The following is a 25,848-nucleotide window of genomic DNA, read 5'->3' on the forward strand; positions in this document are numbered from 1 at the left end:
GCTATAGTATATCTTCTGCAGTGGGCATTCGATACACATCTGGCACATAGTAGGTGCTCTCTGGGCTTTCCTGGTGGCTCAGACAGTAAAGAATCTGCCTGCAATGCAGGAGACTTGCGTTCGATTCCTGGGAGGGGAAGATCTCCCGGAGAAGGGGAAGATGCTATCTGAATATTTGTTGAATAAATGAACACATTCCTTTGTGGCTCAGCTGGAAAAGAATGTGCCCGCAATGCGGGAGACCTGGGTTCGATCCCTGGGTTGGGAAGATAACCCTGGAGACGGGAAAGGCTACCCACTCCAGTACTCTGGCCTGGAGAATTCCATGGACCGTATACTCAGTCCATGGGGTCGCAAAGAGTCGGACACGACTGAGCGACTTGCATTTTCACTTGAAATGAACGTAGTGATTACAAGAGGTAGCAAAATTTCTGAGTATCTATGTTTCTTCTCAGTCAAAAACGATTGCTACTCAAGACAAGTGCATTTTTAGTTAGTGTTTCAAGGCCAAATTTGTAGTAAAAAAGAGAAAAGAACCATCACACATTCTGGGCACAGGGTTCGTAACTGGGAAAGGATTTCAGCCTAAATACAGGCATATATTTTCTTTTTAATTGGAGTTGTCCCTCTGAAGGGCTGACAGTGGCTGTAAAAGTCAATTCGTCTCTACCTTTTATTTGGCTTCAAAGCATCCCTATTGGGTAGTAAGGGAGAATGAAATGGCAACCCACTCCAGTATTCTTGCCTGGAGAATCCCAGGGACAGAGGAGCCTGGCGGGCTGCTGTCTATGGGGGTAGCACAGAGTTGGACACGACTGAAGCGATTTAGCAGCAGCAGCAGCAGCAGCAGTGGGTAGTAAGGTGGGATCGATAAACAGAGGGGAAAGACCGAAAAGAACAAGAACGGCGAATCCGGCTTGGTGTGTCCTTTGCGCCGCCCCGTAGTTCGCGATCGACGTAGGGGCGGTGCGTGCGCTATTTTGAAAGCCCGGCGGGTTCCCGTCGGAACAACGGTTGCCGAGTCCGTGTGTTGGCAGGTCGGACCCCATCCCCTCACCCCAGCGGGCGCGGAGTGTTGGGGGCTGCTCGGGACCAGTTTTCAAGACAGCCTTTCCCTGGACATCTCGTCGTCCCATCTCGTGGCTCTGGTAAGGAGAGAGATTTTAGGGATCCTGCCGCGAGTGGGCCTGGCCGGGTGTCCCGCGCCCCTCGAGCCGCGGCCTCTTTGCTTTTTTGACAACTTGGGGCCTGGAAGGAAGGTGGAAGACGTTGGGAATATGCATTAAACTGGGAATTATCTTAGGAAGCATCTTGGCGACCCGCGTGCGCATCAGACTTACGGGGTACGGTGGGGATTCGAAGAAAGAAATCGCTCTTTTCTCAAATCAGAGCTTGACACTGTACTTTTTATGGAAGCCCGCCAGGCTTCTCTGTCCATGGGATTCTTCAGGCAAGAATACTGGAGTGGGTTGCCGTTTTCTCCTCCAGGGGATCTTCCCGACCCAGGAATCGAACCTCATGCATTGGCAGGCAGATTCTTGACCACTAATGCCACATGGGACGCCCAGGTGCTGTTTATTAAGGGGTATTAAGTGGCTCTATGCAGCATTTAAGCAAATGTTCTCTCTTCCTCCCGGTTTTTTATGGACAATCCAAACGAGCTTACAGACAGGTAGTAACAGTTTGCTTTACAGTAAATCTAATACAAAACCAAACCTTTTTTCAAAATAATAGTTAATTTTTTAATAAAAAGGATTTTAAAAGAAATGTTACAGAAGGGAAAAAAAACCCTGTATTAACTTGCTTGTGTATACAGTATGTACATTGTATTTTCATAGATAATTTTAAGCTAATAGTTTATTGAGATGTAATTAACATATCATGAAATTCACTCTTTTGAAAGTGTACAGTTAAGTGGTTTTTGGAATAGAGTTGTGCCAGGGTCCAGCCCCGGTGGATCCAGGGAATTCGAAGCGGGGACGGCGTCGGCGAGGATCAGGAAACAACTGCTTAATTAAACGTTAATTAAGGATATAAAGAGTAATAGAATAAGGACAGCTCAGTGAGGAAATTCAGTGGAGAAAAGAGGCTGAATAATTCAGCCAGAAGGTGAGAGAAAGAACGACATGGGGAGACCAAGTTTCGGTGAACAAGGCCCGCACTTTATTTTCCAAAGTAGTTTTTATACCTTAAGTTATGCATAGAGGATAATGGGGGAAGGGGTAGAGTCATGCAGTAAGCCAGGCTTTCTTCCTGCAGACTTATCATATGCAAAAGTTTAGGTGATTTGCATCATCTTCTGGCCCAGAGGCCTGTTAACATTTTAAGACCCTTTCTTCAGAAAACTTATTTTTCTCTAAAGGTGACTAGTTAGGCGCCACCCTCCAAAAGCATTAAAGTTGCATTCCTATAGGGCAAAGGTGTGGTGGGCTGTAACAAGAAAAAGAATTAACTCAAGGGTGCAAGGTTACAAACATTAAAGCTACTACTTACACCAATCATATTAATCAATACACTGCCAGGGACACAGCAGGTAAGGGATATGGAGACTTAGCAGCAAACATTGGCCCAACAAGTGAAAAACCCTTCACCAATACAATTTCTAATCAATCTTTTAACTGCTCAAAGGAATCTGTATTTAGACAGTTTAGAACATCTCATGCCTCTCACAGTTGGGAGGCTCTGAGCAATCACATGTGGCCTGAAAAACCTATTCAGGCAGGCTAGAGGATTTCCAAAGGAGTTTGTGGGTTGAAACACTGTCACACCCAGGAACTTTATTAACTGGAGCTGTAAGTTAACTCTCTTTTTAGAGAGAGGTAGTGGGGGACAGCCCCCCCCCCCCCCCCCCCCCCCCGTAAAGTCAGAGGTGTAGGTGAGAGCACAAAGCAGAAAGTAGGCAGACTCTGGTTTTGGGGGTAGATGCTCGAGAATTTCCAGGGGGACTCCTGAGGCTCGATCCCGCCTTTGTGTATGCCGAGCCTCCTTCCTCATGACCTTTGCCACGGGTGGAGTTCCTCACGCTGGCTCCTGGCAGTGATCGAGTTCCAGTTGAGCTATTCCAGATCCTGAAAGATGATGCTGTGGAAAGTGCTGCACTCAATATGCAATATGCAATATGCACTCAATATGCAATATGCCGGCTCCCAGCAGAGTTGAATATATTAAACCACTACCTAATTTTAGAACATTTTCATCACCCCAGAAAAGATGGCATACACCCACTAGCAGTCACTCCACATTCTCTTTTCCCTTCAGCCCACAGCAACTACCCATTTATTTTGTCATGGATTTGCCTCTTCTGGATATTGTGTGGAAAAACAATCATATATGTGGCCCCTTGTGTCTGCTTTCTTTCACCTGGCATAAGGTTTTCAAGATTCTTTGATGTTGTAGTATACATGAGTACTTCATTCCTTTTAATGTCTAAATAATATTCCCTATGTAAAATATATACTCTGTTGAATAATATTTTATTGTGCGCAGTATTGGAGAAGGCAATGGCACCCCACTCCAGTACTCTTGCCTGGAAAATCCCATGGATGGAGGAGCCTGGTAGGCTGCAGTTCATGGGGTTGCTAAGAGTCTGACAGGACTGAGCGACTTCACTTTCACTTTTAACTTTCATGCATTGGAGAAGGAAATGGCAACCCACTCCAGTGTTCTTGCCTGGAGAATCCCCGGACGGGGGAGCCTGGTGGGGTGCCGTCTATGGGGTCGCACAGAGTCGGGCACGACTGAAGCGATTTAGCAGCAGCGGCAGCAGCAGCAGTGCGTAATATATGCCATATTTTCTTTATCCATTCATCATCTGATAGCTTTTTCTGTTTCCTTTTTTTGGCTATTAGGAATAATACTGCTTACAAAGCCAAGCTCTTAAAAGCATATAAAAGATCTGTTAATAACTACTCCTGGGAAGTGTGGGAGCGTACTAGGTGATTTTTTTTTTTAACCAAGTGCATATATTATTTGAAAAATAAAAATCCACAATCATTAATAGCATGACCTTGGGTATGTAATTTTACTTATCTTTAATTTTAGTTTATCTTTCTCTGTCTCTGGGTTTCAGTTTTCTCATTGTAAATATAACTGGACTAAATATTTGTCATGGTCTTTTTCAGTTCTCAAATTTTTTGTAAATAAGTGATAGTATTATAGGAATTTTTTCTTCATGAATGAAAGATGTATTCTTTATAACTGCAGTGTACCTTTCTATTCATTTTTATCATAGGACCTTAAGCAATTATTACAATGGAAGAAACCAATAATTTCAAGACACCAAGCAGATTATCTGAAAAAAGGAAATCTGGTAATCTATAAAACCTTTCTTCATTGTTACTGATATCAGAAATATCTTCATAGTATTATAGTTAAATCCTTTCATTGTTATCTGTCACACAAGAACAATTTTAGTATAAGTCATCTTTATAATGTTGATATCAAGAAATAAGACTTTTATAGGTCAGAGTTTGGTCATCTGTGATCTAATTTTATTGACATTCTAGCAGATTTGTAGGTTCTCCTAGGTGAAGAAGCAACTTAACTTGAACCTCAAAGGAACTACTTTATCTTTCCCCCTCTATGTATGGGAAGGGTGTTTTCAAAGGCAATTCAGTAGACAGGGTAATCTGTCACTTCAATTTGACAAGCCCTTTGGGCTTCATTTTGTTGTGCTGCAGCCTGGAAAGTGTTTCTAAGCAGTAAGTTAGGGCAGTGATAGGACTCATCTCATTAGTTTCTCTCCTCTCAGAGTTCATAGTCCTGCCCTGCCTATTGTCAAGTATGTGAAAACCATTATATTTTGTCAGATTTTCTAGTTGTTCATGGCAAAAGGGCAATCCAAGAGCAGTTAATTGTTCATGAGCAAAAGTAGGACTGCTCTATCTCATCTCTTTTAATAACCTTATACTACTCTGTAATATAGATATGCTATAATTATGACTCTAATGATCACTTAGGCTTTTCTTTTTTTTTTTTTTGTAGCTACAAAAGCAGATCCCACTATTGGCATGCATGCACGCATTCACGTGTGTATATGGTATCTTCGGCTGCATGCCGTAGCGCAGGCATTAGCAAACTTTTTGTAAATGGCAGATAGTAAATGGTTTAGGCTTTGTGGGTCACATAGGAACCCTTTTGCCATCGTCTTCTTCCTTTCTTCTTTCTTCCTTGCCTGCCTCCCTCCCTTCCTTCCTTCTTTCCTTGATTTTTGCCTAAATTAGTCGTTACTGTGATTGCCGAAAAATGATATTAATAACTTTTTTTCTTTGTGGTGCTTTGTATGTGTCTCTGTCTCCTGAAGTCCTGTTTACTATCTCCAGAAGGCTCAGCTCCTGGAGAAGCTGAAGGTGTGTTTAGAATGGTATGTTCCAGGAAGAGTTAGAGGTTTGGAGTCCAGACTGATGTTATCAAGTACACTGAATCTGCCTCTGTTTCCCCTGTTCTGGCTCCAGAGAAATAAGACAGTCACTGGTGAGACTGCTGCCATTCTGTGTAGTTTCTGTACTTTGAATTCTCTCATCTCCAGGATCTTGTCCCTAATTGTCTTTGTTCTAAGGCCGCCTCGGTTTTTTTCTTTTCTGGACATGGAATCTAGTTCTTCTGTTTTGAAACCAGATTTGAATTCTTGACTCTGTAACCCTGGCTTCTTTAGCAAGTTGCTCTCTGGAATCAATCCCATGATAAGAGTTGTGCATAAATGCCTTGATGAGGGTGTGTAATTGAGAGGAGTGTAGCTGGTATGACACTGTCTTTTCTACTTTGAATCTGCTCTTAAGGGTGATCTTGGTATTGGGTTGATTCGAAGTCATCCTCAGGTTCTGATCTTTTCTGGAGTCAGTTCTAGCTCTTTGATTCTGAAACCAAATCTGGATTCTAGGCTCTTCAGTGTTATTAAAGGCAAGTCTTCATTTGGTAGCGTAATCTGGATAAGGTTTTTGGTTAAAAGTGTTGATGAGGGTTTTCAATTGATCTGTGAATTTGATATAGCTTCTGTCTATACTTTGTTGCCATGGTGTTATCTGGAGTTGTCTTGGGCCATGTTGGAAGAGAGTCATGAAGTCTAAGGATTCAACCAAGAGACCTTCTTTATCTATTTTTTTAACAACCCTTTTAAAATGTAAAAATCAATTCTTAGCTTATGGGTCATATAAAAACAGGCTGTTTTGCTGACCCGTGTTTAAGTGTTACTGTAGAATAGAGCTCCAAAAGTAGACTTGGTCAAAGGTAGCCATTGAAAGCTGAGACGCATAGTGTCAAATTGCTCTGCAAGACTTTGCCAGTTAATCTCTTAACAGTGATTTATTGAGAACGTTAGGATGCATCTGTGGAGGTCTTTTCAAATACTAATTTTATTTTTTATTTCTCTTTCTGACATTTAGCATTATGTTTAACTCCATGTATAAATATTCCTGCCTCTCCATTTATGCAGAAGCTTGGCTTTGGTACTGGGGTAAATGTCTACCTTATGCAAAGGTGAGTATAAGATTTCACGTTAACATTTTTTACATGGAACCATAGTTCCACTGTACGTGGAGACAAAAAGGAATATGAACATGCAAATATTTAGACCTGGGGTATGTTCATATTTTTGCCAGAGCTCTACCTGGTACATCTTTCTCCTAGCTTCCTCTTAATGGGTTATTAAAGGAGAGGTAATTTGTAATTTTTACTTGGCTTGTGTAGGAGGGGAAAAGGACACAGAAAAGGGATTCCTGTGTGATAATAACACAGGATTCTCAGTAAGAAAACTTCAAAGAGGATACTGGTGTTGGGAGATATCAGTGACTATTAATCCCTTCTATCTGGAGAGTTGCCTTCTCAGGATATTCTCTTCTAAAGAAGTAAATATCTTTATTTATGTCATCATTAAGTGAGAAGGGCAGATACCTGATTCTAAAGTAGGAAAATTGTATTAAAAGAAAAATGGAATACTAGAATAGATGCTTATAGCTAATAATATTACATATGGCAACAAACACATTATTACAAAGTTGTTCCTTTTATTCATTATTCTGTACCTAGTTTCATGTTTATTAAGTGGCAGACAGTTATGTACTGTTTAGTGCTCCCTAAGAATTAGCCTGATTAGTCCAAGGCAGCATATCATTAGCCTTTCTAGGTTTACGTTGTTTCAAAGAAATACTTCCTCAAATAAAAAGCTGGTGAACCGAGACTAGTATAGCAGCTATATATAAGTGGGTCTTCTTGAAGTGTCTTTGCAGCTTAAACACTCCCTTTTGTGTGTTTGTCTGCTGTTAGTTGTTTGAACTTCCATTTTTTAATGTCTAAAACTCTGGCTTTAAGTTATTTTGAAAGAAAAAACTTATCACAATTTCGTGGCTAGTCTCATTTTTTCTTCCTTAAAAAAGTTTTTTTAGAATGTGAAGTGTGTTGTTAGCAAAGTTATACTGTATGTGACTTAATTAGAAAACTTCATTGGAAATAGCAGTTTCCGCCTGACCCTCCCAGTCCTCAATGTGGCTCTGTTAGCTTGGGATTTTCCTTTATAGTAGCCTCAGTTCAGTTCAGTTCAGGCGCTCAGTCGTGTCCAACTCTTTGCGACCCCATGAATCGCAGCACGCCAGGCCTCCCTATCCATCACCAACTCCCGGAGTTCACTCACACTCACGTCCATCGAGTCAGTGATGCCATCCAGCCATCTCATCCTTTGTCGTCCCCTTCTGCTCCTGCCCCCAATCCCTCCCAGCATCAGAGTCTTTTTCCAATGAGTCAACTCTTCGCATGAGGTGGCCAAAGTACTGGAGTTTCAGCTTTAGCATCATTCCTTCCAAAGAAATCCCAGGGCTGATCTCCTTCAGAGTGGACTGGTTGGATCTCCTTGCAGTCCAAGGGACTCTCAAGAGTCTTCTCCAACACCACAGTTCAAAAGCATCTATTCTTCGGCGCTCAGCCTTCTTCACTAGAGATTTCCTTTGCCTCTCTGGTGAATTGGATCCTCTATTTTTCTTGTTTCATATCTTAGTATTTCTTGGTTTACATCTCATTCTGGTGAAGACATTTGTTAGTGCCCCATGAAAAACAGAAGATACATTTTTGAGGATTTACTTTTCTAAAAATGTTTTCATTTTATGCTTGTACTTGAGTGGCCTTTTTTGTTTTTCTGGGTTAGAATTCTCATTCAGAAGTATGTTCTCCCCAGAATTTTGAGAACATTGTTCAACTGCTGCTGTTGAGAATCGTGAAGCCCCTCTGACTGCTGCGCCTCCGTGTCTCTGTTCTGTTATCTTCCCCGCCTGCTGTCTTATCACCTTGCATGGTCTTTTGTTTGTCACCGCCGTTCTGCATTTCACACTGACATGCATGAGTGTGGCCTCTTGGAGCCTGAAAATTCCTATTAAATTTTTGAGAGGTTATTTTTAAAAATTACTTTGTTGATCATGTTCACCCCTTTTTATCTGTCCTCTGTCTTGGATGTGGGATTTACTGGCCTAATCTTTGATCTACCTTTATTTTATTTTATTTTTGGTCTGTTTTTCTATTTTCTCTTTTGTTCTATTAATATTTTCTGGGAAATTTTCTCAACTTCATTTTCTGATACTTCTATTTAGTTTTTCATTTTTGTCTATCTTGTTTTTAAAAATTATCTGAAAGTTTTCCTCTTTAAAAAAATATAAATTTATTTATTTTAATTGGAGGCTAATTACTTTACAATATTGTAGTGGTTTTGCCATACATGGACATGAATCTGCCACAGGTGTACATGTGTTCCCCATCCTGAACCCCCCTCCCACCTTCCTCCCCATCCCATCCCTCAGGGTCATCCCAGTGCACCAGCCCCGAGCACCCTGTCTCATGCATTGAACCTGGACTGGTGATCCATTTCACATATAATAATATACATGTTTCAGTGCCATTCTCCCAAATCATCCTACTCTCGCCCTCTCCCACAGAGTCCAAAAGACTGTTCTATACATCTGTGTCTATTTTGCTGTCTCGCATATAGGGTTATTGTTACAATCTTTCTAAATTCCGTATATATATATGCGTTGGTACTCTTGCCTGGAAAATCCCATGGGTGGAGGAGCCTGGTAGGTACCAGTCCATGGGGTTGCTGAGGGTCAGACACGACTGAGCGACTTCACTTTCACTTTTCACTTTCATGCATTGGAGAAGGAAATGGCAACCCACTCCAGTGTTCTTGCCTGGAGAATCCCAGGGACGGGGGAGCCTGGTGGGCTGCCTGGTGCCTATGGGTTCACACAGAGTCGGACACGACTGAAGTGACTTAGCAGCAGTAGCAGTAGTACACTGTATTGGTGTTTTTCTTTCTGGCTTACTTCACTCTGTATAATAGGCTCCAGCTTCATCCACCTCATTAGAACTAATTCAAATGTATTCTTTTTAATGGCTGAGTAATATTCCATTGTGTATATGTACCACAGCTTTGTTATCCATTTGTCTGCTAATGGACATCTAGGTTGCTTCTATGTCCTGGCTATTATAAACAGTGCTGCGATGAACATTGGGGTATACGCATCTCTTTCAATTCTAGTTTCCTTGGTGTGTATGCCCAGCAGTGGGATTGCTGGGTCATATGGCAGTTCTATTAACAGTTTTTTAAGGAATCTCCACACTGTTCTCCATAGTGGCTGTACTAGTTTGCATTCCCACCAACAGTGTAAGAGGGTTCCCTTTTCTCCACACCCTCTCCAGCATTTATTGATTGTAGACTTTTGGATAACAGCCATTCTGACTGGTGTGAAATGGTACCTCATTGTGGTTTTGATTTGCATTTCTCTGATAATTTACTCCTTGGAAGGAAAGTTATGACCAACCTAGATAGCATATTCAAAAGCAGAGACATTACTTTGTCAATAAAGGTCCGTCTAGTCAAGGCTATGGTTTTTCCATTAGTCATGTATGGATGTGAGAGTTGGACTGTGAAGAAAGCCGAGCGCCAAAGAATTGATGCTTTTGGACTGTGGTGCTGGAGAAGACTCTTGAGAGTCCCTTGGACTGCAAGGCGATCCAACCAGTCCATTCTAAAGGAGATCAGTCCTGGGTGTTCTTTGGAAGGACTGATGCTGAAGCTGAAACTCCAGTACTTTGGCCACCTGATGTGAAGAGTTGACTCATTGGAAAAGACTCTGATGCTGGGAGAGATTGGGGACAGGAGGAAAAGGGGATGACAGAGGATGAGATGGCTGGATGGCATCACCGACTCGATGGACGTGAGTTTGAGTGAACTCTGGGAGTTGGTGATGGACAGGGAGGGCTGGCATGCTGCAGTTCATGGAGTCGCAAAGAGTCGGACATGACTGAACAACTGAACTGAACTGAACTGAACTGATAATGAGTGATGTTGAGCATCTTTTCATGTGTTTGTTAGCCATCTGTATGTCTTCTTTGGAGAAATGTCTGTTTAGGTCTTTGGCCCATTTTTTGATTGGGTCGTTTATTTTTCTGGAATTGAGCTGCAGGAGTTGCTTGTATATTTTTGAGATTAATTCTTTGTCAGTTGCTTCATTTGCTATTATTTTCTCCCATTCTAAAGGCTGTCTTTTCACCTTGCTTATATTTTCCTTTGTTGTGCAAAAGCTTTTAGGTTTAATTAGGTCCCATTTGTTTATTTTTGCTTTTATTTCCAATATTCTGGGAGGTGGTCATAGAGGATCCTGCTGTGATGTATGTCGGAGAGTGTTTTGCCTGTGTTCTCCTGTAGAAGTTTTATAGTTTCTGGCCCTATGTTTAGATCTTTAATCCATTTTGAGTTTATTTTTGTGTATGGTGTTAGAAAGTGTTCTAGTTTCATTCTTTTACAAGTGGTTGACCAGTTTTCCCAGCACCACTTGTTAAAGAGATGGTCTTTTCTCCATTGTATATTCTTGCCTCCTTTGTCAAAGATAAGGTGTCCATAGGTGCATGGATTTATCTCTGGGCTTTCTGTTTTGTTCCATTGATCTGTATGTCTGTCTTTGTGCCAGTATCATTACTGTCTTGATGACTGTAGCTTTGTACTAGAGTCTGAAGTCAGGTAGGTTGATTCCTCCAGTTCTATTCTTTGTCAAGATTGCTTTGGCTATTCGGGGTTTTTTGTATTTCCATACAAATTGTGAAATTACTTGTTCTAGTTCTGTGAAAATACCATTGGTAGCTTGATAAAGATTGCAATGAATCTATAGATTGCTTTGGGTAATTTTCACTATATTGATTATTTCAATCCATGAACATGGTATATTTCTCCATCTATTTGTGTACTCTTTGATTTCTTTCATCAGTATTTTATAGTTTTCTATATATAGGTCTTTTGTTTCTTGAGGTAGATATATTCCTAAGTATTTTAATGGAATTGTTTCCTTAATTTCTCTTTCTGTTTTCTCATTGTTAGTGTATAGCAATGCAAAAGATTTCTATGTGTTAATTTTATATCCTGCAACTTTACTATATTCACTGATTAGCTCTAGTAATTTTCTGGTGGAGTCTTTAGGGTTTTCTATGTAGAGGATCATGTCATCTGCAAACAGTGAGAGTTTTACTTCTTCTTTTCCAATCTGGATACGTTTTATTTCTTTTTCTGCTCTGATTGCTGTGGCCAAAACTTCCAAAACCATGTTGAATAGTAGTGGTGAGAGTGGGCACCCTTTCTTGTTCTTGACTTTAGGGGAAATGCTTTCAGTTTTTCACCATTGAGGATAATGTTTGCTGTGGGTTTGTCAAATATAGCTTCTATTATGTTAAGGTATGTTCCTTCTATTCCTGCTTTCTGGAGGGTTTTTTTTTTTTTAAATCATAAATGGATGTTGAATTTTGTCAAAGGCTTTCTCTGCATATGAGATAATCATATGGTTTTTATCTTTCAATTTGTTAATGTGGTGTATTACATTGATTGATTTGCAGATATTGAAGAATCCTTGCATCCCTGGAATAAAGCCCACTTGGTCATGATGTATGATCTTTTTAATATGTTGTTGGATTCTGTTTGCTAGAATTTTGTTAAGGATTTTTGCATCTATGTTCATCAGTGATATTGGCCTGTAGTTTTCTTTTGTGGCATCTTTGTCAGGTTTTGGTATTAGGGAGATGGTGGCCTCATAGAATGAGTTTGGAAGTTTACCTTACTCTGCAATTTTCTGGAAGAGTTTGAGTAGGATAGGTGTTAGCTATTCTCTAAATTTTTGGTAGAATTCAGCTGTGAAGCCGTCTGGTCCTGGGCTTTTGTTTGCTGGAAGATTTCTGATTACAGTTTCAATTTCCGTGCTTTTGATGGGTCTGTTAAGATTTTCTAACAGAAAATCTTGGAAAGTTGTACTTTTCTAAGAATTTGTCCATTTCTTTCAAATTGTTCATTTCATTGGCATATAATGCTGATAGTCTCTTATGATCCTTTATATTTCTGTGTTGTCTGTTGTGATTTCTCCATTTTCATTTCTAATTTTGTTGATTTGATTCTTCTCCCTTTGTTTCTTGATGAGTCTGGCTAATGGTTTGTCAATTTTATCTATCCTCTCAAAGAACCAGCTTTTGGCTTTGTTGATTTTTGCTGTGGTCTCTTTTGTTTCTTTTGCATTTATTTCTACCCTAATTTTTAAGATTTCTTTCCTTCTACTAACCCTGGGGTTCTTCATTTCTTTCTTTTCTAGTTGCTTTAGGTGTAGAGTTAGGTTATTTATTTGACTTTTTTCTTGTTTCTTGAGGTAAGCCTGTATTGCTATGAACCTTCCCCTTAGCACTGCGTTTACAGTGTCCTGTAGGTTTTGGGTTGTTGTGTTTTCATTTTCATTCGTTTCTATGCATATTTTGATTTCTTCTGTGATTTGTTGGTTTTTCAGCAGTGTGTTGTTCAGCCTCCATATGTTGGAATTTTTAATAGTTTTTCTCCTGTAATTGAGATCTAATCTTACTGCATTGTGGTCAGAAAAGATGCTTGGAATGATTTCAATTTTTTTGAATTTACGAAGGCTAGCTTTATGGCCCAGGATGTGATCTATCCTGGAGAAGGTTCCATGTGCACTTGAGAAAAAGGTGAAATTCATTGTTTTGGGGTGAAATGTCCTATAGATATCAGTTAGGTCTAACTGGTCTGTTGTATCATTTAAAGTTTGTGTGCCCTTGTTAATTTTCTGTTTAGTTGATCTATCCATATGTGTGAGTAGGGTATTAAAGTCTCCCACTATTATTGTGTTATTGCTTTTTTTTTTTAGTTCTACCAGTTTATTGCTACCAACCCGTGACCCTCCACCCTCATGCACACATGCTCAGTCATGTAACCCCATGGACTGCAGCCAGCCAGGCTCCTCTGTCCATGGACTTTTCCAGGCAAGAATACTGGAGTGGGTTGCCATTTCCTTCTCCATATTATTGTGTTCTTGTTAATTTCCCCTTTCATACTTGTAAGCATTTGCCTTACATATTGTGGTGCTCCTATGTTGGGTGCATATGTATTTATAATTGTTATATCTTCTTCTTGGATTGATCCTTTGATCATTATGTAGTGTCCTTCTTTGTCTCTTTTCTCAGCCTTTATTTTAAAGTCTATTTTATCTGATATGAGTATTGCTACTCCTGCTTTCTTTTGGTCTCTATTTGCATGGAATATGTTTTTCCAGCTCTTCACTTTCAGTCTGTATGTGTCCCTTATTTTGAGGTGGGTCTCTTGTTGACAACATATATAGGGGTCTTGTTTTTGTATCCATTCAGCCAGTCATTGTCTTTTGGTTGGGGCATTCAACCCATTTACATTTAAGGTAATTATTGATAAGTATGGTCCCGTTGCCATTTACTTTGTTGTTTTGAGTTCGAGTTTATCCACCCTTTCTGTGTTTCCTGTCTAGAGAAGATCCTTTAGTATTTGTTGGAGAGCTGGTTTGGTGGTGCTGAACTCTCTCAGCTTTTGCTTGTCTGTTAAGCTTTTGATTTCTGCTTCATATTTGAATGGGATCCTTGCTGGGTACAGTAATCTGGGTTGTAGGTTTTTCTTTTTAATCACTTTAAGTATGTCCTGCCATTCCCTTCTGTGATGAAGAGTTTTTGTTGAAAGATCAGCTGTTATCCTTATGGGAATCCCCTTGTGTGTTATTTGTTGTTTTTCCCTTGCTGCTTTTAATATTTGTTCTTTGTGTTTGATCTTTGTTAATTTGATTAATATGTGTCTTGGGGTGTTTCGCCTTGGGTTTATCGTCTTTGGGATGCTCTGTTTTCAACTATTATTTCCGCAAGCATTTTCTCATGGTCTTTCTTTTTGTCTTCTTCTTCTGGGACTCCTATGATTTGAGTGTTGGGGCGTTTAACGTTGTCCCAGAGGTCTCTGAGGTTGTCCTCATTTCTTTTAATTCTTTTTTCTTTTTTCCTCTGTGCTCCATTTATTTCTGCCATTCTATCTGCTACCTCACTTATCCTATCTTCTGCCTCCGTTATTCTACTGTTGGTTCCCTCCACAGTGTTTTTGAACTCATTTATTGCATTATTCATTATATACTGACTCTTTTTTATTTCTTCTAGGTCCTTGTTAAACATTTCTTGCATCTTCTCAATCCTTGTCTCCAGGCTATTTTTCTGTAACTCCATTTTGTTTTCAAGATTTTGGATCATTTTCACTATCATTATTCGGAATTCTTTATCAGGTAGATTCCCTATCTCTTCTTTGGTTTGGTGGGCATTTGTCATGTTCCTTTACCTGCTGAGTATTTCTCTGCCTTTTCATCTTGCTTATATTGCTGTGTTTGGGGTGGCCTTTCCATATTCTGGCAGTTTGTGGTTCCTCTTTATTGTGGAGGTTCCTTGCTGTGGATCTGGTTGGATGGGTGGCTTGTCAGGGTTTCTTGGTTAGGGAAGCTTGTGTCGGTGTTCTGGTGGGTGGAGCTGGATTTCTTTTCTCTGGAGTGCAATGAAGTGTTCAGTAGTGAGTTTTGAGATGTCTGTGGGTTTGGTGTGACTTTGGGCAGCCTGTATATTGAAGCTCAGGGCTATGTTCCGGTGTTGCTGGAGAATTTGCATGGTATGTCTTGCTCTGGAGCTTGTTGGCTCTTGGGTGGTGCTTGGTTTCAGTATAGGAATGGAGGATTTTGATGAACTCTTATCGATTAATGTTCCCTGGAGTCAGGAGTTCTCTGGTGTTCTCAGGCTTTGTACTTAAGCCTCCTGCCTCTGGTTTCAGTTTTATTCTTACAGTAGCTTCAAGACTTCTCCATCTGTCACTTCCAAAGTGGTTCCCTCTTTTTATTTTAGCTTCTGTTTGCTGGTATCTTCAGTGTCTAATTTCCACCCTGATACAAGAGGGCGGTGGTGGTCACGTTTTTAGGCTCACTTGTTCAGTCGTGCTGTGGGGAGGGAGGAACACTGCAAAGCAGTATCACTGGTGTGTGTGGGGAGTGCTGGCAGTGTTTCAGCCGCACTGGGTTTGCCCCCGCTCACGGCGTGTATGCTTTCATGGTCTACACTTCTCAGGCTCTAGGTTGCTCTGCCGGGAACTGTCTGAGGCCGACCCTGGGTTGTATGCATCTCCCAGGTCTTAGCCGCTCAGGTTCAGGTTTTCGGGTACTCCACAAAGGCGCAGATCGTTTGAGCCTGCGTTTTGTGCCCGTCCCAGGTCCAAGCAGCTCAGGTGACCAGGTGCTTGGTGAGCGCAGTCACCCCCAAGTGGGGAGGGGGTGTGTCTTATTGCTTCCCCCATCCAAGCTGCTCGGTTTTCTGCGTGTACAACTGGCGTGCCTTCTTAGGTGTGCCATGTATCTCTTCAGGGGAGCTGATCTCTGGCTGTGACTCTCTCAGCAGATGTCAACTGTCCAGAATCCCAAGAAGTCTTGGTTAGCAACGAAGCCTGCTTGCAGTTTGGTAGAGGATGCCTCTCTGGGGCCGTGATTGCCCCCTTCCAGCTCTGGCTGCCCTCGCCTGCCTGTCTCCCGTGGGGGATGGGCTGGTCCATAGCCGGCTAGGTCTGCTCAGTCTTTTGTTCTGTAAGCGGGCCTGGTGGTGTCTTAGGTTAGGGCTTTTCGCGGGATAGTTCTCTCTCTTTTTTCTCTCTCTCTCTCTCTCTCTCTGGCCACAGTCTGGGTTGCTGTCTCACATTAGTTCCCTTAGATTGCCCTCAGGGCATTCAGGCCTGGTCCTTACCCTAAGCAATGCAGTCTGTGGCTCCCTGTCCAGTCCCTGCTTGCTAGTGGTGGATGTGAGCGTCTGGGCTGCTTCTCCGCTGGGAGTTGCCGTTAGGCACGTAATCTGTGGGTTTTAATTATTTATTTATTTATTTATCTTTTATATTTTGTCCTACCTCCTTTCGAAGACAGTGGGCTGGCTGCCTTTCTGGGTGCCTGATGTCCTCTGCCAACATTCAGAAATTGTTTTGTGGAATTTTCTCAGCATTCAGATGTTCTTCCGATGAATTTGTGGGGGATAAAGTGGTCTCCTCGTCCTATTCCTCCACCATCTTAGGACCACCTCTCAAGTTTTCCTTTTGAAGATGGCATCCTATGTCTTGTGGGGATGCTAGACATGTATATCTTGAACCTGGATGTTGATAACACAGGTATGTTCACGTGTGAAAACTCACTGAGCACTTCAGGCACATTTGGTCATGAATTGCTCTGTTGCTACATAGACCGCAGGTTCTCAACTGTGTCCGTCTACCTCAGGCTAAATACCTTCTGCTTTTTCCCTTTCAAAATCAGTCTTCAGTATTCAAACTGAAGTTTTATTTCAGTGGTACCTGAGAGGGATCAAATTTATATGTGTAGTTCATTTTAATTCAGAGTATATATTATTTACTGTTAAATTTGCATTGCTGGATTAAACCCAACATAGTTGTGATGTATTATTATTTTTTAATAAACTGATAGAATCATTTTGCTATTGTTTAGAATTTTTGCATCTGTAAGTGAAATTGGTTTGTGATTTTTCTTTTTCTGTTGTCCTGTATGATTTTTGTCCCTTTTCATTCTATTCCCTGGAATGGTTTGTATGAAATGCAATTATATGTTTCTTTACAGTTTAGTAAACTCAACTCTAAAACTATCTGTGTTTTGTATTTCTTGTGGGAAGATTTTTAAACTCTTGATTATGTTTCTTCTTTCATCAGTTTTCTTAACTTTTTTAAAGAATTTGTCCATTTTACCTTTTTATTGGCTTAAAAGTTCTAGTATTCACTTGGATATTTTTAAAATCTCTGATGTATATGTCCCCATTTTTGTTGGCAGTATTGTTTGTGTCTCCTTTTGTTTTTTTCCTTGTGCAGTCTCAACAGAAATTTGCCTGTTGTATTAGCATTTTCTGTGAACCATCTTTTGCCTTGGCAACATTTTATTCAGATTTCATAATAATATCCTTCTCATTCTGTAACCTATAGGTTAGGATAGGATATAGGTAGGTTAGGATATATGGAAAAGGTGAAGATGGACTTGCTCACTGAATTATAAATAATCAAGAGCTATGGGGTACCCCTTGAAACTTGAAAAATTAATTTTTATATTAAAAGAACATGGAAGAGGTTATTCCCAAATGCTATTGTTATCTAAAACTGGAGGTTTAAGAATAGTTTAAGTAAACTTATGCATGATAGATGTATATGAACTGAGAAATCTAGTGATCCTTTGAATACATGTATTCTGATGTTAAAAAAAGGTCCTGCAGTCACAGAGCTGTGCTCATAAGCTAGTACAGAGCTAAACATGATTCTTGGTTCCATCTCGGTTTATGTTCTTATGGCTGAACTTTGCAATCTTTAACTTTTGAGGCTCTTTGGCTTGTGCCCAAATGCTGCCTACACTTTGTTCTTTGTAATTGGTCATACTTATAAATGCCTACCTTACGGGGTGAACAAACCTTTCCCTGACTTCATGTCACCTGTTTGTTTATTTAGGCCTCAAAACAGGTATACCTTAAATGTTCTTCAACAGCTGCATCTTCCTAGAAAATAGACAATTTACATTTTTTTTCCTATTAGTATGTTTATTATTTTCTACCTAAACACATGTATATAGTGAGAAGTATATAAGATGAATTGGTTTGTCCATTAGAGGCATAATATTTGTTGGTAAAAAACAGTCTGTTATTTGCATGATTACACATGAGCCAAATGTATTTTGTACATTTCTTCTTTAAATTGTTTCTTAGAAATTAATGTTTATTACTTTAACATTCTATAATTTATATCTGGTACATATAGTTAAATGCTTTTTAAGTAGTTGGTAGTGACATGATTGAGTGAAAAAATAAGAAAATACTATAGAAATTTTGAAGTTTAAAATCTATAACATTTCGTCTTTTTCCTTCTGGTTTTCTCTTTTTAACCCTTCCTTTCCAAAGATATCAGACTTCTCTTGTAATCAGTAGATTTACCAGCTGTATGTACACAGTTATAAAGGATGTATAACAGAAATGTTGATAGTCTAAAATATTTAAAAATTAGAAAAAGAAAACTAAAATACTCTCAAGTCTTTTTCAAAATGTGGAAGTTCTTATTAGTCATTTGAACTGTATTATGGTTATTAATCTTTCTGTACGTTTTTGGTTACTTATTTTTTAAGATCTCCAAGAGGTTTGTCTCATTCTCCTTGGGCTGTGAAAAAGATTAATCCTAGATGTAATGATGATTATCAGAGTATGTATCAAAAGAGACTAACTGATGAAGCTAAGATTTTGAAAAGCCTCAATCATCCAAACATTATAGGTAAGTTCACATATTACTTAATAACAGTATCTGGTATAGTATCTTGTTTATCTGAAATGGTTTACATAAAATCTTAACTGCTTTCACTAATAATAAGTGAAGAAAGGTGTGATGGAGTTTGGCAAGAATCCAATTAATGTGAACATTCTGAAGTAAAAATTAGTGGGACTTCCCTGGCGATCCAGTGATTAGGACTCTGTGCTTCAACTGCTGGGGGGCGTGGGTTTGATTCCTGGTAAGGGACCTAAGATCCTATAAGCCACGTGGCTTGGCCAGAAAAAAAAACATAGTGTATATTTTTAGATGCAGCAAATTTGGAAAACTCAGCAGTGGCCATAGGACTGGAAAGGTCAGTTTTCATTCCAATCCCAAAGAAAGGAAATGCCAAAGAATGCTCAAACTACCGCACAATGGCACTCATCTCACACGCTAGTGAAGTAATGCTCAAAATTCTCCAAGCCAGGCTTCAGCAATACGTGAACCATGAACTTCCAGATGTTCAAACAGGATTTAGAAAAGGCTGAGGAACCAGAGGTCAAATTGCCAACATCTGTTGGATCATTGAAAAAGCAAGAGAGTTCCAGAAAAACATCTATTTCTGCTTTATTGACTATACCAAAGCCTTTGACTGTGTAGATCACAACAAATTGTGGAAAATTCTTGAAGAGATGGGAATACTAGACCACCTGACCTACCTCCGAGAAATCTGTAAGCAGGTCAAGAAGCAACAGTTAGAACTGGATACGGAACAACAGACTGGTTCCAAATTGGGAAAGGAGTATGTCAAAGCTGTATATTGTCACCTTGCTTATTTAACTTATATGCAGGGTACATCATGAGAAATGCTGGGCTGGATGAAGCACAAGCTAGAATCAAGATTGCTGGGAGAAATATCAATAACCTCAAATATGCAGAGGACACCACCCTTATGGCAGAAAGCAAAGAATTAAAGAGCCTCTTGATGAAAGAGGAGAGTGAAAAAGTTGGCTTAAAACTCAATATTCAGAAAACTAAGATCATGGCATCCAGTCCCATCAGTTCAGTTCAGTTCAGTCGCTTAGTCAAGTCCGACTCTTTGCGACTCCGTGAATCACAGCGCGCCAGGCCTCCCTGTCCATCACCAACTCCTGGAGTTCACCCAAACTCATGTCCATCGAGTCGGTTATGCTATCCAGCCATCTCATCCTCTGTCGTCCCCTTCTCCTCCTGCCCCCAATCCCTCCCAACATCCGAGTCTTTTCCAGTGAGTCAACTCTTCGCATGAGGTGGCCAAAGTACTGGAGCTTCAGCTTCAGCATCATTCCTTCCAAAGAAATCCCAGGACTGATCTCCTCTAGAATGGACTGGTTGGATCTCCTTGCAGTCCAAGGGACTCTCAAGAGTCTTCTCCAACACCATAGTTCAAAAGCATCAATTCTTTGGCGCTCAGCTTTCTTCACAGTTCAACTCTCAAATCCATATGTGACCGCTGGAAAAACCATAGCCTTGACTAGATGGACCTTTGTTGGCAAAGTAATGTCCTCTGCCTTTGAATATGCTATCTAGGTAGGTCATAACTTTTCTTCCAAGGAGTAAACATCTTTTAATTTCATGGCTGCAATCACCATCTGCAGTGATTTTGGAGCCCCCCAAAAAATAAAGTCTGACCCTGTTTCCACTGTTTCCCCATCTATTTCCCATTAAGTGATGGGACCAGATGCTATGATCTTCATTTTCTGAATATTGAGCTTTAAGCCAACTTTTTCACTCTCCTCTTTCACTTTCATCAAGAGGCTTTTTAGTTCCTCTTCACTTTCTGCCATAAGGGTGGTGTCATCTGCATATCTGAGGTTATTGATATTTCTCCCAGCAATCTTGATTCCAGCTTGTGCTTCTTCCAGCCCAGCATTTCTCATGATGTACTCCAGTCCCATCAGTTCATGGCAAATAAATGGGGAAACAGTGACAGACTTTATTTTTTGGGGCTCCAAAATCACTGCAGATAGTGACTGCAGCCATGAAATTAAAAGACGTCTGCTCCTTGGAAGAAAAGTTATGACCAACCTAGCCAGCATATTAAAAAGTAGAGACATTACTTTGCCAACAAGGTCCATCTAGTCAAAGTTATGGTTTTTCCAGTAGTCATGTATGTGAGAGTTGGACCATAAAGAAAGCTGAGTGCCGAAGAATTGATGCTTTTGAACTGTGGTGTTGGAGAAGACTCTTGAGAGTCCCTTGGACTGCAAGGAGATCCAACCAGTCCATCCTAAAGGAAATCAGTCCTGAATATTCATTGGAAGGACTGATGTTGAAGCTGAAACTCTAATACTTGGGCTACTTGATGTGAAGAACTGACTCATTTGAAAAGACCCTGATGCTGGGAAAGATTGAAGGTGGGAGGAGAAAGGGATAACAGAGGATGAGATGGTTGGATAGCATCACTGACTCAATGGACGTGAGTTTGAGTAAACTCTGGGAGTTGGTGATGGACAGGGAGGCCTGGCTTGCTACAGTCCATGGGGTCTCAAAGAATCTGACACTACTAAGAAACTGAACCGAAGTATATATTTAAAACTTCATAGGAATAGATAGTCATTATGGTATTGGTACCATGGAGAATTTATTAATGTAAAGTCTTCATTTATGTAATTTCCTTTTTTCATTTTTAATGTAAGTAAGTCTGGTGAAACCATTTATATTTAGGAAGGCATAGAGTATAAAATGGAGAAGGCGATGGCACCCCACTCCAGTACTCTTGCCTGGAAAATCCCATGGACCTAGGAGCCTGGTGGGCTGCAGTCCATGGGGTCGCTAAGAGTCAGACACGACTGAGCAACTTCACTTTCACGTTTCATTCATGCATTGGAGAAGGAAATGGCAACCTACTCCAGTGTTCTTGCCTGGAGAATCCCAGGGACGGGGGAGCGTGGTGGGCTGCCATCTATGGGGTCGCACAGAGTCGGACATGACTGAAGCGACTTGGCAGCAGCAGCAGAGTATAGAAACATTGCAGTTTGTGATACTGTTGGCCAACACTGAAGGCATTTAAAATTAGATCTACTAAACAAGTTTTGTAAGCACTAGCTGTTTCATTTTATATTTGACAGTGTTGATCCAGATCTGTTTTCAGTCACATTATTGTAAAAGAATTAAATACTTTTGTTCTTCCCTACGCCAGTAAGAAAATGACGTGTTTTCTTTAAGGTTACCGTGCTTTCACTAAAGCTAGCGATGGCAGTCTGTGTCTTGCTATGGAGTATGGAGGTGAAAAGTCTCTGAATGACTTAATAGAAGAACGAAATAAAGATAGCCGAGATCCTTTTCCAGCAGCCATAATTTTAAAAGTTGCTTTGAACATGGCAAGAGGGTTAAAGGTAACTATGCTATTATGTTTTGAATGAGTTTTGTGGAACCTAAAAAAATGAAATACTTTATTTACAATGTTGTGTTTAATTTCTGCTGTACAGCAAAGTGACTCAGTTATACATATGTTTCCTTTTTCATATTCTTTTCCATTGGGATTTATCACAGGATGTTAAATATAATCCCCTGTTCTTTACAGTAGGACGTTGTTGTATATCCATCCTATATATGGTAGTTTGCATTTGTAACCCCAAACTCCCAATCTTTCCCTCTCTCACCCAGCCTCCCTCTTAACAACCACAAGTCTGTTCTCTATAACTGTGAGTCTGTTTCTGCTTTGTAAATAAGTTCATTTGAGTATTTTATATTCCACATATAAGTGATATCATATGGTATTTGTCTTTCTGACTTAGTATGACTAAGTCCATCTGTGTTGTTGGAAATGACATTGTTTCATTCTTTTTAATGGCTGAGTAATACTCCGTTGTGTGTGTGTGTGTGTGTGTGTGTGTGTGTAGCCCACATTTTCTTTATCTATCCATTTATTGATGAACAGATACTAATATACCTAGTTACAAGGTGAAATTTTTTTTTCCAAGAGAGGGAGTTGCCTTAAACCTTATAGAATCTTTCATATTGAAGAGTGTACTGTTTTGATCAACAAAGTATTGTTAGAGGCCTTCACACCTTCACATGGCCTGAAATAATCCAAGTCAGGAAGTTTTGCTTATAGAGATTGCACGTTAGATTTCGTTAATTGGACTGTTGTTTAGTCATTATTCCTGGGGGTGTATTCTAACCCTCTGTTGCTATAAAGAAGCCTTTCAAAGATTTCTTTGTGGGATGTTATTAGACATTGTGAATATACATCTATAGTCAAATGAAAAAAATCCTCTCAGGGTTATACAAATAAATTATTGTATCTTTGAATTACACATACTGTTAGAGATAAAAATTCTGTATCCTGAATAGCTTAAGTAATCATGGCTCCATAAAATTGTTGGATGACTCAGAAAAACAGATTATGTAATGTAGTGATGTCAATAATTGCATGTTGAGTTCAAATAAAGTTGATTCATGAAATGTAAAACTGGAAAAAGGCACTATTTCTAAATATATATATTTTTTAAATATATATTTTAATATTTTATAGAAAAACCTATTTTAAATAGGTTGGATAAGCTAATAATTTGAATCATTTAATAATTATTTTAATTGTGTATGTATAATGGAATTAATAAATTACATTATAAATATATTTGAGCATATTCAATTTATGGTTAACAATATTTAAATAAGCACAGTAAGTGTTCCAAGTTCAATACCAAGAATTGTTTCTGCATCTTTTGCAGGCCCAGGTCATAGAGTGTAGATGCCTAAATGCTGATGAATGAAAAAATAACTTTTGTAGGATGTTTTTGATTATGGATGAATATTATTACTTGTCATTTCTAAGAAAGCGTTAAAATATAGCCTTAGATTACATTACTGCTTCCTCTTTTCCTTGTGAAGTATGTGTAGCATTATCTCAGCAATCAGCAATTTCAGCAATCTCAGCAATCAGCAATATTCAGATAATCTCAGCAATTATCACAGTTTGAGATAACTGTGTCATTGTGAAGGTTACAAAATTATTTCTAAAATAATTGTCCGTTTTATAAAATTGTAGTATATTTTGAAATCTTCAGTATCATCTTTGATGTATAAGTATGTGAGGTTGGTTAGAAAATTAAAAGTTGGCTTATCTATACATAGACATCAATTTCCAAAGAATCTTTCAGATTTCTGGTCAGTATGGTAGACTACGAGATAGCGTGGGATGGTTCCTTCTCTAGCATCAAATAGTTTGAAATGATAGACACAATGATAGTCTGTATGTTAGGCAGGGAGTTCAGGTTGTTGTTTTGTTTGAAAGTTATACACTTTTTTATTAGTTTGTATTTTTGCTCAGATATTTTAAATTTTTCACTATTTTAGTATCTGCACCAAGATAAGAAACTGCTCCATGGAGATATAAAGTCTTCAAATGTTGTTATTAAAGGCGATTTTGAAACAATTAAAATCTGTGATGTAGGAGTGTCTCTTCCATTGGATGAAAATATGACTGGTAAGCAGAATTCTAATTTTTAAATGGTTTCTGTACAGTTTGTAAGTTTCTATTAATTACATATTTAAAAATAACAAGTTCACATTCTTCAAAAATCAAAAACTATTAATAAAAAGTGTATAGTACAAAATATCCCTTCTTTTCTATCTCTGTTCTACTCAGCCTCCAGCCCCTTCCCTTGCCACATACACAATATAAATTTTTGGTTTCTCATTAGTATATATTTTAATTGAGGAAACGTGGAGAAGTGTTTCTAACCTGAATTGGGATTTTTAAGTGGTAAAGGATCTGGGAGTAGAAAATAAAAATTTTATAAGGTTTTATAAAGAAATTGATTTAGCATCAGCATAATGACAAGATTTGGGAAACTGCTAGAAGAAAGTGGAATGGGAGTAGGAAAGAGGATTACTAACTAAGGCCAGTCTTCTGCGTTTTGCCCCTTGGCCCACCCTACCTCATTCTTCTCTTTTATTGTGAATACTAACCATTCTCTTCTCAGGGAATTTAAGATATGTTCTGTCTTTCTTCTTTTTTTTTTTACTACATTCTTTTTTAAAATATTCTTTTGTATTATGGTTTATCTAAGGATATTGAATACAGTTCTCTGCTGTACAATAGGACCTTGTTGTTTAGCCATTCTATATATAAAATTTTACATTTGCTAACCCCAATGGCCCACTCCATCCCTTCCCCGACCCCCTCGCCCTTGGCAACCACTAGTGTCTTCTATACCAGTGATTCTGTTTCATAGGTAGGTACATTTGTCTCATATTTTAGATTCCACATATAAGTGGTATCATATGGTATTTGTCTTTTTCTCTTACTTCACTCAGCATGATGATCTCTAGTTGCGTCCATGTTGCTACAGATGGCATTATTTCTTTCTGTTCTATGACTGAGTAGCATTCCATTGCATGTACGTACCACGTCGTCTTATCCATTCGTCTGTCAGTGGTCATTTAGGTTATTTCCGTATCATGGCTGTTGTGAACAGTGCTGCTGTGAGCATGGTGGTGTATGTGTCTCTTTGAATTCTATTGTGGTCTGGATATATGCCCAGGACTGGGATTACGGGATCGTATTTTTAGTTTTCCTGAGAAACCCCCATACTGTTTTCCACAGTGACTATACCATCTTACAGTCCCACCAAAAGTGTAGGAGGGTTCCCTTTTTTCCACGTCCTCTCTGGCATCTGTTATTTGTAGGCATTTTAATAATGGCCACCCTGACCCGTGTGAAGGTGGTACCTCATTGTAGCTTTGATTTTCATTTCTCTAATAGTGCTGTCGATCATCTTTCCACGTGCCTGTTGGCCACTTGTATTGATTTGGAGAAATATCGGTCTGTTTTCGGTCTTCTGATCATTTTTCTATTGGGTTTGTTTTTGTTATTGTTGAGTTGTATGAGCTGTGTGTGTGTGTTGGAAATCAATCCCTTGAGTTGCATTGTTTGCAAATATTTTCTTCCATCCTGTGGGTTGTCTTTCATTTTGCTTATGATTTTTGCTGTGGAAAAGCTTGTAATTTTGATTAGGTCCCATTTGTTTATTTTTATTTTTATCACCTTGGGAGACTGACCTAAGAAAACATAGATATGATTTATGTCAGAGAACGTTTTGCCTATGATCTTTTCTAAGAGTTTTATGGTGGCTTATGTTAAGTCTTTAAGGCATTTTGAGTTTTGTGGTTGGTGAGGGGGTGTGTTCTAACTTCATTGATTTACATAGAGCTGTACAACTTTCTTAGCACCGCTTGCTGGAGAAACTGTAGGGAATAAG

The 25,848-nt window shown here is 39.4% G+C and overlaps 1 protein-coding gene across 2 annotated transcripts in view; it reads left to right on the forward strand.

The window, feature by feature from the left end:
- Positions 1–958: 958 nt before the first annotated feature.
- PBK (PDZ binding kinase) overlaps positions 959–25,848 on the forward strand; it is a 32,658-nt gene continuing 7,768 nt past the window's right edge. The window contains exons 1-6 of one of the 2 annotated variants that reach the window (XM_055577800.1): positions 959–1,148; positions 4,232–4,309; positions 6,381–6,474; positions 18,480–18,622; positions 21,806–21,975; positions 23,942–24,071. In XM_055577800.1, the coding sequence (XP_055433775.1) occupies positions 4,252–4,309; positions 6,381–6,474; positions 18,480–18,622; positions 21,806–21,975; positions 23,942–24,071 (595 nt within the window). In that variant the 5' untranslated portion in view covers positions 959–1,148; positions 4,232–4,251. The remainder of the gene's footprint in view (positions 1,149–4,231; positions 4,310–6,380; positions 6,475–18,479; positions 18,623–21,805; positions 21,976–23,941; positions 24,072–25,848) is intronic. The other variant, XM_055577801.1, reaches the window with a different exon arrangement.

Source organism: Bubalus kerabau, chromosome 4 (assembly GCF_029407905.1).
Source record: "Bubalus kerabau isolate K-KA32 ecotype Philippines breed swamp buffalo chromosome 4, PCC_UOA_SB_1v2, whole genome shotgun sequence".
NCBI classification, from domain to species: domain Eukaryota; kingdom Metazoa; phylum Chordata; class Mammalia; order Artiodactyla; family Bovidae; genus Bubalus; species Bubalus kerabau.